The 11,966-nt window shown below is 30.0% G+C and overlaps 1 protein-coding gene across 5 annotated transcripts; it reads right to left on the bottom strand.

Moving 5' to 3' along the window:
* Nucleotides 1–2,798: 2,798 nt before the first annotated feature.
* Nucleotides 2,799–7,475, bottom strand: LOC120165288 (probable E3 ubiquitin-protein ligase RHB1A). 5 transcript variants are annotated; one of them, XM_039174840.1, is made up of 6 exons: nucleotides 7,389–7,456; nucleotides 6,748–6,894; nucleotides 6,390–6,696; nucleotides 3,922–4,282; nucleotides 3,648–3,757; nucleotides 2,799–3,376 (listed from the first exon to the last, which is right to left on the bottom strand). In XM_039174840.1, exons 3-6 carry the CDS (start codon nucleotides 6,450–6,452, stop codon nucleotides 3,344–3,346), a joined length of 567 nt encoding a protein of 188 aa, XP_039030771.1. In that variant the 5' UTR covers nucleotides 6,453–6,696; nucleotides 6,748–6,894; nucleotides 7,389–7,456; the 3' UTR covers nucleotides 2,799–3,343. The 5 variants fall into 5 exon arrangements, with proteins under 5 accessions (XP_039030771.1, XP_039030772.1, XP_039030774.1 ...); XM_039174841.1 differs by lacking the exon at nucleotides 7,389–7,456 and having other exon boundaries at nucleotides 6,390–6,507; nucleotides 6,628–6,696; nucleotides 6,748–7,015; XM_039174843.1 differs by lacking the exon at nucleotides 6,748–6,894 and having other exon boundaries at nucleotides 6,390–6,507; nucleotides 7,389–7,475.
* Nucleotides 7,476–11,966: the final 4,491 nt, after the last annotated feature.

Here is an 11,966-nt window from a genome sequence, read left to right as displayed (position 1 = left end):
GCTACCTTTTATTTTCTTTTCGAATCGTTTACAATAGGTTTGCCTTTGTATTTTTTCGTGCTTTCCTCTGTATCTTGTATGTAAATCCCCTGTTACAATTGGGGAGGATTACATGTATTTATAATGAAAAAAACTAACTATTTTTAGAATCCTATTAACAATAGAATCCTAACGCAACTAAACTCCTTGCACGGTTGTTGCACGTTTTTTGGTGTAGTTGTTGCTTTAAAAGATATGGTGGTGGAAGAGTCCTCCTAGGAGAGGAACTCTTGCTAGTTCTATTTTTTTTTTAAGAAAATGGGTGTCTACATATAGCATCCTTCAAATTTTCATAAAATTCCAATTCAATCTGAATATTCGATTTCAATACCGAACTTTACTAATTTATATCTTTTAACAAAATTCCCGTACCAAAAATCTGATTCCCACTAAAATCTTCGTTTTAACCCAAACTGTTCATTTACAGGCTAAAATATATATCTTTTAAAAATTACAATTTCGGTTCCTATACTTTTCAAAGTTTATACTTTAGCCACTAAACTTTCAAAACTTACATTTTAGTCGCTAGACAAAATTTGGGGTATTACATGTCCTCAGTCACACTTTCAAATGTTTTGCTAACAAGATTCATTTTTACCCTAAATGACACGTCTGGTCAACAAGAGAATTTTTATTAGTTTTAAAATAGGCTAAGGTATAAAATCGAACTGATCGATAATATTAGGGACTAAAATCAAACATATCAATAATGTTAAGAACCATTTCCCCTTAGTTTTTAAATTGGTGACCAAAGTCAGTCAGACTGAAAATAGAAAGGACTATTCGCATAGTTTAGCCTTAATAATTTAACAATATATTTTAAAAATATCAAAGCTTTATTGAATTATTTCGAATTAGGACCAATTTGATATAATATGTAAGTTTTGAGACTAAAATTATTAGGGTAAACTATACTGATAGTCCCTTAATTTTTTAATTTGTTTGATTTTGGTCACTAATTAAAAAAAGTGGTTTTGGTTCTTTATGTATCGGTTCGTTCGATTTTGACCTCTCGGTTGTTAACACCGTTAACCCATTAACAGAAGTTTGAGTTGGCAACCAAAAAAAACACGTGTAAAAAAACCACGTGTCTTCTTAATAAAATTTTTTATTTTTCTATTTACCAACTGAGACTTTTGTTAATGAGTTAACGAGAGTTAACGATCAAGGGTATTATCGAACGAATTGATAACGTAAGGGACCAAAATCAATCTTTTTTACAAACCGCTTATCAAAATTGGACGAATAAAAAATATAGGGGACCATCCGTATAGTTTACCCAAAATTATTATTATATCATGTGACTTCACCAATAATTAAGTTACTAAAATAAAAATATGAGAACATATGAAATACCAAATAAGTAGTTTATCCAAAATTTTATATAAAAGGAAGAGGGTATCTAATATGGTACATATAGGGGTGAGAATCCGATCGAATCGACTAAAAAAATTTCGAGTTAACGAGTCATATTTTATGACTCAAACTTAACTTGATTTTTTTTCAAGTTGAGTCGAGTTTAAGAAATTCAAGTTAAGTTATTCAAGTTTCTATACAAATTTTATTATAATTATTTATAATATTATGGTAATGATTGATTTTAATTTTTCAATTTTCTCTAACCATATAAGATATATCTTTATAGAATTAAACAACATAATGTTATTTAATATATCAAATACAATCTAAAATTATAAAATATATTTTTAATATTATATTTTAAAGAAGATATTTTGAACGTAAAGTATCGATGAGAGTATAAATGAGTCGAGGAATTGACGGGAAGAAAAAATTAGCAAACAGTTGTAATTAAAAGGCCAAATTGATTAAAATACAAAGCTAAGGGACTAAATAAAAAGAGAGTATACTTTCAGTAAAAAATTAAAAATTGAAGTTACATAGGTACCCTATATAGATATAAGAGCATGCGATTCAAATTTGGTAAAAAATAGACCTAAAATAAAGGATGAATTGATGAAATAAAGAAATCATGAAAAGTTATGGGACTAAATAAAAAAATAAAAAATTAAAAAAATTGTTATCAAAGAGGAATTGAAAGCATATGTGGTTCAATCTCGGTAAAAAAATAGACTTAAAATGAAGAAGAAATTGAAGGAAAAAGGAAATCAAAGACTAAATCGCAAAACTGTCGAAATAGTTAGCCAAATTTCGATTTTTCGAGTAACTTGAACTTTTCAAATTCCAGCTCGACTCGAACTCGAAAACGACTCGATAATTCGAGTTAACTCGAATAACTCGAAATTGAAAAAAAAAATCTAGTCAAATTTTGCTCAACTCTAGGTACATAGTTTGGTGGTTGGACCGAAATGCTTTGGATCCCACATTCTGTGTGCATGTCTCCCCAACCAGTGTTCCTTGCTGATTATTATGAGTGTACCAGTGTTACAATTTTTCAAACTGAAGCTGTATGAACAGAAAATGATGTTTTTTGTAATTTATAATCGATTCCAAAAAAAACAACAAAATCTCAAGAAGATTGATTCGGTTTTAAGAAATTCAACGGTCATTAATTCAAGTTGTCACCGTGTATTTTAATGGAGTATGAAATAAATAAACGATGCTATGAAAATGGTATCAAAAGGAAGGGACCTAGCTACTCTTTGAATTTGACTCATAACCATTTCTATAATGTCTAATTACAATTAAGAAGATAGACAATAAGGGCCTCCAATGTGTATGCAAAATCAAAAGAGTTGCATGGAATTTAATAAGGCAGAAGGAAAAGAAGACAAGTAACATGTAGCAAATGGATGTCGTGAATCATAGATTATATCAGGCTGAACCACCAGGTAAAACAACAAAGCAGACGACCATAGACAATTCGACGGATCTAATATTCGTATCACATGACATAGTAAGAAACAATCAAAAGGAAACTGATATAAAAACCTGTACAAGTAAAACCTCGATTGATTGAAGCAAGGCAGGACTACAATTGTTCTTTCCCTTCCGTATAATTTCGATCTGAATCTGATCCATCCAATGACCTTATTGTTTATGCCATCCTCACCACTAATCGGAAAACTGACAACAGAAAATTTAACTGCGGAAGAGAAGAAGTAACACCCCAAGTCCCAACCTGTGTTTATCATATTGTGTCAACTTGATTCTTTACCCTCGCCTCAGACGTCATAAACTTGAAGGATAGGATAAAAGATTTGACAGCCTGAATACATGGTAACCTTTTATATAACTAGATATTCGGTAAAACTCAATCTTGTAGGCACACCATCTGACCTGCTGCAGAACCAAAAACTAACATATATCTACAGCATACTGAGCTTTATTGATCAAAAGTCTCGTCAAAAATCATTTCCTGTAACATTAAAAAGGGCAGAAGATGTCACTACTTAGTGGCCAGGAGATGCAAAGTACAAGATTTGGCACAGGGAATAAAAGACAAAGCAGATTCATAGGTGTAATAGTATATACAGGGGCTTCAAGTAAAGCCCAAGTTCTTGCACAACCTGCATGACAGTTCGAGTCCATAATACTATTGGTTACATTAATTGGATCCAAAAAGTCCAAGTCCAAATCTTGTCCTAAGTATAATTAGCTATAATAAAGTCAACCTGAAAGAGGCAAACCTGATCGCACATAGGGCATGTGTCACTTCTTTCCATCCACTCCAAAATGCATGAGAGGTGATAATGATGTTCACATTTGGTAATGAGTTTTGGATTCCCTGTGTCATACTCTGCATGTGCAAATACCATATACAAGCCATTACTGATTAGCTGTTCATATATATGAACAAGGAGATTAACGTTATGCTCAAATACACTGATGAGTTAACAGCAGTACAGGGTACAGATCTAGCTTAACAGTCAATTGAAGCCTCAGACAATGAGATTACATTACCTTCAAGACAAATAGGACAAGCATCCTCTTCTTCTGTTGTTGATTCCTTAGACTCGGCTACTTTTGACACTTCTGATTTTCTTGGTGAAAGAAGCAAAGAGCTAGGTTGTATTTTGCAATCTGATTCCTCAAGATCTTCACATGTTGGCAGAGTCTCGAAACTGCCTCTACTTTCTCTGAAGGATTCTGAATCAGTTGATTGTGGACATCCCAAGATCACATCATAAGGCAAAGGTGCTGGAGGTGGCCTAAAGGTATCAGGTACTTCTAAATCCAAATTAACCAGGAATCTTGCAGCCATTGCAGAGGCTGATCCTTCATGAGGTATTATGGACTCGTTCTCTTCCAAAGCTGGTGGGCACTGTGGGAGGAGTTTTAAAATTCAAAGAAATGGTTATAATAGATGGAGGTTCTCAGAACTCCTATACTGCAATAGTAGATAAAAGGAAGATCTCCACCTATACAAATTAGAAATTATTAGGTAATCTACTATTACCCGTGGCCACTGAACAAGAAGCACAAGACACTTGAGCTCCATCCTCCAAATGCATATGCAGACAGTCTCATATGAGTCTTTTATGATATTTGAAGGAGTCCTCAAGTTAGGGGACTAGATTCTTATACCAAATTTCTCCCCCCCCCCCTCTTTAAAGTAAACTAAAAGAATCAAATAAGTCAGCACAAAATCAGAATTATTGTCACAATTTGTGCATGCACGCATCTATATTCAGCTTGCACAAACATCAAATTGGAGCTTTTGGAAGAAAATCCTCAAGTCAGAAAACATTTCCAAGGGCAAGTGTGTGGAGTCGGTTGATCATCTCTTCTTGCATTGTGGGGTGGTTTGGTGCTTGTGGAGTAGATTCTTGTCTTCTTGGAATGTTTCCGCAGAGGTTGTTGACCTTCATCATGGCTTGGAATAGTATAGTTCCGAGTTCCGTTATATGGAAATTTATTCCAAGGGCGGTGTTGTGGTCGATTTGGAAGTGTAGAAATGAAATTGTTTTTGCGAAAGGGAAGGTGGATGGTTCGTTTTTGTTTTTCCTTCTTCGGTTTAGAATTGCTTCATGGTTTGTGGCAAGATTCAAAGATGTGAAGATTAATTTTGATTCCCTAGTGTGTGATGTTAAACTAGCAGATTATGTGGGAAGGAAGAAGGGTAGTTCTTTATCATCCTGCTGGGTTTCTCCTCCTTCAGGATTTGTTAAATTAAATGTTGATGGTGCAATGTCTAAGGATTGGGATAAAGGAGGCATAGGGGGTCTGATAAGGGATTCTGAAGGTCTGCTGCTGGGTTCATTTTCAGAGACGATAGGGAGAGGTCCTCCTATTCTCACAGAGTTAATGGCTATCAAGAGAGGGCTGCTGCTTATGAAGGAATTAGTTTTGGTTCCTATGCCAAGGGTTATCCTTGAATCGGATTCCCTTACTTCACTAAAGTGGATTAAAAATCCAGCTCTATGTACTCCTATGTTTCAGTCTTTGGTGAAAGAAATTACAACCCTAGATAGTAAAGACATTATCATTAGACATATTTTTTGACCTGCTAATTGGGAATCAGATAAATTAGCTAAAGAAGGAATAGGCTGATAGGATATGGGTTAGGTTGTTATGTTTCAGAGTTGGTTGTTTTTGCGTAGTTAGTTTGCTGTTTAAGTGTTATGTTGTTTCACAAGTTTGTAGGATCTGGCTTTGTATTATTCTTATATTAATAAATTCTTAGGCACTCTTTTCCTCCTTCCAATGTCCTTCACGTTACTGTTGTAACATGGAGGTTATGAAGGGGTTTTTTAATGAGGCCTACTCTATTTCTATCAAAAAAGAAAAACATTTCTAAGGTCGGTGGCAGATCATAGGCTCTACAACCAGTTCAGGTAAAGGAAGAAGGAATGAAAGGGATTTAAGAATAACAATTTCATTGAATGGTCAACTACAAAAGAACAGCATGAATTAAAGAGGTAATTCTAGGGTGAGTAAACTTAATTTAAGGTAAAAAAATGATAAGCAACCTAAAATATTACCAAAAGGTACATAAAATGTTATCAAAGATACATTTATTGTTACAACATTGTAACATTTTGTTTATACCAAAATGTTATTAATTTTCGTATAGTTTGTAGCAATTTATGTATATACAAAATAATTTAGAACGTTTTGGGTATATACTCAAAATGTTACAATGTTATAACAATTTCTGTGTCTTCGATAACATTTTAGGTAGTTTACCATTTTTTACCTTAACATAAGGTTCTTCACTGTCGAATTTCCCGAATTAAGGGTAGTTCAAAATCTTATTATTTCCTCCCTTTTCCATTCCCTTTTTTCCATCTGTTAATTATGGTTAGTGGAAAATGTGTACTTCCAATATTCCTAAAAATCAACTTCTAGCTCTCTACTATGAAGAAAGAAAAAGTAACATATGATACTACAAACATTAGAAATATTCATAAGATGAACATATTACTAACATAGTAATACACAGGTGTCCCATGCAGAAGAGGTTTCCTGGAAGAACAACAGCAGCCTCCCATTTCCCACAATTATCTTCTCATTAAACCAACGCAAACGGAGCTTGGCGCATTTTCCCTGTCATTTGACATCAGTGGATAAGTAGAATATAATAGGTTCAAAGCAAAGGGTTAAAGAAACCAACTTAAAAGTTAAGACAAAACAGGGAACACTTCACAGAATTATAAATTTGCATACACAGTCTTGGGTTAGCTGGGGATAACAAGTTGGAAGCTCAACGGAAAGAACCGGTGCATGCAGTACTAGCTTACAGCTTATATAGCACAGGACTATGCATTCGCAGGCTAGGCTATCTACAACTTGGGAAAGAAAACATACAGCTAGAAAATAATGCCACATAAGCAAAAATCAAGAGGCCAAGTTATCCAATGTCTTTTAGTGCCTCTGGGAGGAAATTCGTCAGCGAAATTCTAGCAATTCATGCTAAATCCATCTGATTATAAGCTGAAAAACATGAAATTTAGCCTCTTAGTGCCAGATGCCCAGCTTATCCCAAAATGGAACAAAAGGCAGACTCTAAAGAACAAAAATTGCAAACATCACAAGCACAAACACGCACACACACATGAATTTCGTGCCTTAGGAATTTTTTTAATAAAAATAATTTAGATAGGTTGTTTGAAGCTAAGTAGGACAACTTAAAGTTAGAAGAAGAAAAAAAACAAACGCAGAAACATTTAAGACTGAAAACTAGGAAATTAATCAAAAATTAACTAGAAAAACAACAAGCAACGAAAAAAAGAGGTCATATCAAATTACATAAATACTAGGAAAAGGGGAAAGTTATATGTAAAGGAGGGAAAACAAAAGAAGGAAATTATTTTGAAGGAATAAAAAACGATTTCATCAGTGAAGAGAAAAAAGAATAGTAAAGATTTAACCTTTGGAAGAAGCGGGGGGGGGGGGCGGAGATGAGAAGAGAGGAGGAGAATTCTAACCTTGGAAGAGCGCAAAGAAGGTGAGGAAGAGGTTTCCCGGAAATATTTCTTCTTTTCTTTTTCTTTTTTGTTTGGATGTCTGTCCTTAAACAGTCTGAGCTCCTCCAAGTTCTCTTTCTCATAATTTATTTATTTAAAATTCTTTGAAACTATCTAAAGGATAAACTATAGTATTCATATATTTTTCTCCTTTTTTTTACTCATTATATTTTTATTTTTTTAATTTATTCACTAAATTTTTGAATTAATACTTCGGTCGCTCTATATTATTTTATTATTAATTTGATGTGATATGACATTTCTTATTATTATTTAATATAAATTAAAATCATATGGTGACTGTTTATTGTTCATCGTCGTTGGACGTCACCGTCGACAGTCGTAGATGGTGGTTGTTCGATCCTATATTTTTATCGGTTGCTTCGTCTTAATCCCATGAGTTTGAATTCAACCTCAATTTTTTCGGAACATGCTCTGAATTTGATCAAAAGTGAGGAAATTAAAACGTCAACTGTCATATATGGTGGTTTTTATGGTCCCAGATTTAATGGGCCGCTTCGCCTCGACCCCCTGAGTCTGAATCTGACATTATTTTGTCGAAACATGCTCCAAATTCCATGAATATGAGATTAAAAGTGAGGAAATGGAAATGTTTTAGTTAAGATTCAGAGGTTTTGGGATATTTTTCAATGAAACAACCACCATATTAATGCTCGGCGTGTCAAAGAAAGTCTCTCGATACAATTTGAGATTAAACGACTACTAGTTCCGAAGGTCGACGATGACGAGAAAAGAACTATGATTATTTTAAATATTTTTAAATTTAATAATAATAAAAATATTATTTTATTATTTATTTTAAATTATTTTTATATTTAATGATAATGAAAAATTCCATGTCATAGAATAATAATAATAAAATAATTTGTAGTGACCAAAACATGAGCAATTTGAAAGTTCAATGAATAAATTAAAAATATAGTTAGTAAAGTGGGAGAGAGAGTAATGTTCAATGATGAATGAGTATTTACCCCATCTAAAATCCCTAAATTTGTGTAATATAAAAGTAAAGGGTAAAGCACACAAATGGTCCCCTGACTATAGGATATTGTTTTGTTGAGTTTTCCAACTATTAAAAGTTATAAAATGGTCATCTGACTATAGGGCATTACTTTGTTGTGTCCACCAACTATTAAAAGTTACAAAATGGTTCTATAACTATTCATATGTTCTAAACTCATCCTTTTCTGTTAAAAATTTGACGACAATCTGAGTTGAACTTTAACCTATTGATTGGGATATAATAGTTATTTAAGATTTTGGGATCGAATTTTATCATAGCACTGCTATCAAATTTTTAACAGCAAATGACGATTTGAAATATATGAATAATCGAGAGATCATTTTATAATTTTTAATAATCAGGGGACTAAATAAACCAATGCACTATAGTCGATGGACTATTTTATAACTTTTAATAATCGGGTACTCACCTAACAATACCCTATAGTCGGGGACCATTTGTGTACTTTACCCAAAAGTAAAATACCTTTCAAAAATGTTAAATGACGTCATATCATTAACAATTTATAAGGGTTCAATCAAATATAAAATATTGCATCTATCTATATAGAATATATTCCTAATTCAATTAGATTATTTTTTATGACTTTAATTCTGGGCGTCAAATTTAACTGATATCTAAAAAGGGTTTTAGAATGTTTATATACATATTCCCACTTCAAATTTATAAACATAAAGAGTTAATTGTATCATATGTCCTCAAATTATAATTCTCATTTTAAAATAGTCTTTAAACTTTTGAATATTCTAATTTCATCCTTAAATTGCAATTTCATTCTAAATTAGCCCTTAAACTGTTAAACATTCTAATTTCATCCCTAAACTATGACCATATTTCTAAATTAGTCCCTAAACTTTTGAATATTCCAATTTCATCCCTAAATTCATCCAAATATGTAATCAATTTCAACTATAATTTAATCTAAATTTTGTTTTTTTTTTCAAACATATAATAATATAACTTGGTCTAACAGTTTTATTAACAAGAGATGTGATTAGTATATGCGTATAGTTTGGGGTGAAATTGGAATATTCAAAAAGTTTAGAGATCAATTTAGAATGAAGGTCATAGTTTGGGGATAAAATTGAAATTTCCAAAAGTTTAAGGACTAATTTAGAATGATAGTCATAGTTTAAGAGTCAAATTGAAAAATTTAAAATTTTAGGGACCAATTTAAAATAACTGTTATACATTGAAGACATGTGATGCAATTAACTCTAAACGTAAATTAATACATCAAATATAAGTATTATTTATTTCTTAAATTTGAATGCAATGGTTTCTTCTAAGAAAACAGTGAAGAATTTAATTATTTTAGTTTTAGTAATAATATGTGAAAAAAATACCTGTTTTATATTTTTGATTTAAACCATATTTTAGAAAATCATCAGTTATATATATATAAGATTATCATCTGATATGTTATAAGTAAAAAAAATTTATTTTATAAAATTTATTTAAAAATTAAAAAATAAATAATAAAGTATTTAAATGATTTACGGGAGTTTTCTCAATCTTAATTTTTGTTATATCAATTTTTTTTTTGAATTAATATGGAATAATTACAAGACAATAATTGTTCAAAGAATACTCTCAACCATTAGACATTGAAATATTTACATCCCTAACATTTATAGTACTCGAACTTAAAACCCAAAAAATAACAACAATTCTTTTAACATCAAGATCGCTTGTTTTGCACTATCAAAATCTTATAAAATCAAAGATAGCACACTTTTTTAAAGTGATGATAGACGAACCAAAAACAAAAGAACAAGTGTTGTAGTTCACCCTTTTATTTTAAGTAATATTAACATTACATTTTTATTTTAATAATATAAAAATATATTTCAAATATTAAATAATATTTTTATAAAAATAATTAACATTATTAACTATATTAATAATTTATTAAATTATGTAAATATATAATATCATTTAATATTATTAATAGTTTATTGTATATAATAAATTATTAATAATATTATTAAATATATTAATAATGTATAAAATATTGTTTAATATTGTTAATAGTTTATTAATATATTTAATAATATTATAACAATATTTTAGTATATTAATAATGTATAAAATATTGTTTAATATTGTTAATAGTTTATTAATATATTTAATAATATTATAACAATATTTTAGAAACTATTAATATATCTTAGATTTAATAGAAAAAAATGCTTAAACTATTTACTCTCTCATGATTGTTTGCACGACCACTTGATAGAATGCGGAGGGACACGCTGTTAGTTCTTTTTATAAGACACAAACATGAGAATTTACCTTGTGTCTAAATTTTATTTTATTTTTATTAATGTAGGTTTTTAACATTTTTGATATTGCCATTTTAAATATCTAGTTCGTCACAATCATTGAAAAAAAATGTCAACCATTTAAAACATGACATATACTAAGTTTATAAATTTTTGAAAATTTTATTTTAAAAACTTAAAATTAATATTATTTAAAAAAATAATTTTTTTCTAATTTTCTTAAGAAAAACCCAAATTATTTTGCAACTCATCAGCGCTGGATGCCTTCGTTTCTAGTGGCTTTTCTTGCTCTATTTTCGTCTTGCATCCATGAATGAGGGAGAAACGAAACTTTAGCTCATTGAAACTGATTTTAAAATTTAAGAGGTGAGGTTAGAGAGTTGAGTATGGGAAATTTAAGAATTTAGGGGGTGTTTGATTCGCATAAAATATTATTATCGAGGAGAATAATTTTTTTTACAATTGTATTCTCACATTTGGTTTGCGGAAAAGACCATTATCAAACAGACTCGTCCCAAAAGATATGTATGTCATTTGTTATTTTTCTAAAGTAGGATTCCTAAAATATTTTATAATAAGGAAAATTTTAATATTTTAAAATTTAAGAAGATTGAAAAGAGGATTTACATAAATTTTTTGTCCATTAAACACCCTAAATTTAATATTTTTTAAAGAAAAATGATTATAATTGAATTATTGAGATAACAAGAGAGAAAATTAGAAGAGTTTTTTTGTTAAATTTTGTCATGAAAAAAATAATATTTTCTAGGTTAACAATTTTTTTAGAAGTGTGGGGTCCCTAAATGTTGAAACTCTGTGACGTATCACAAACTACACTTGTTAATAGACGGACTTATTATCGGGTAATAACTTATTACCAAAATTAACATTTTTATTAAATGGTGGGATTAATATTACTTTCAAATTCTTAGTTTTTACAAAATTTCTCGCATTTGGATAAGAATACTCCTAAAATAATGAATTATTTTCATATGGATCATTCTCAATTCTTATTTTTTTTATTTTACTCAAAATTATAAAAAATAATAAAAATAATAAACAACGAGTTTAATTTAGTAAAATATTAATAAATTTGAGTACTAAAAAATATTTTATATTTTAAATATTTAATATACTAATCATTTTATAATTGTATAAGGCAAAATGATATTATTATAAAAATAAAATTATTAAAAATAATATCTAATT

Source organism: Hibiscus syriacus, unplaced genomic scaffold, assembly GCF_006381635.1.
Source record: "Hibiscus syriacus cultivar Baekdansim isolate YM2019G1 unplaced genomic scaffold, ASM638163v2 tig00111582_pilon, whole genome shotgun sequence".
Lineage (NCBI taxonomy): Eukaryota > Viridiplantae > Streptophyta > Magnoliopsida > Malvales > Malvaceae > Hibiscus > Hibiscus syriacus.
Note: the sequence above shows the minus strand (reverse complement) of the source record. Positions and strands in the feature narration are given on the sequence as shown.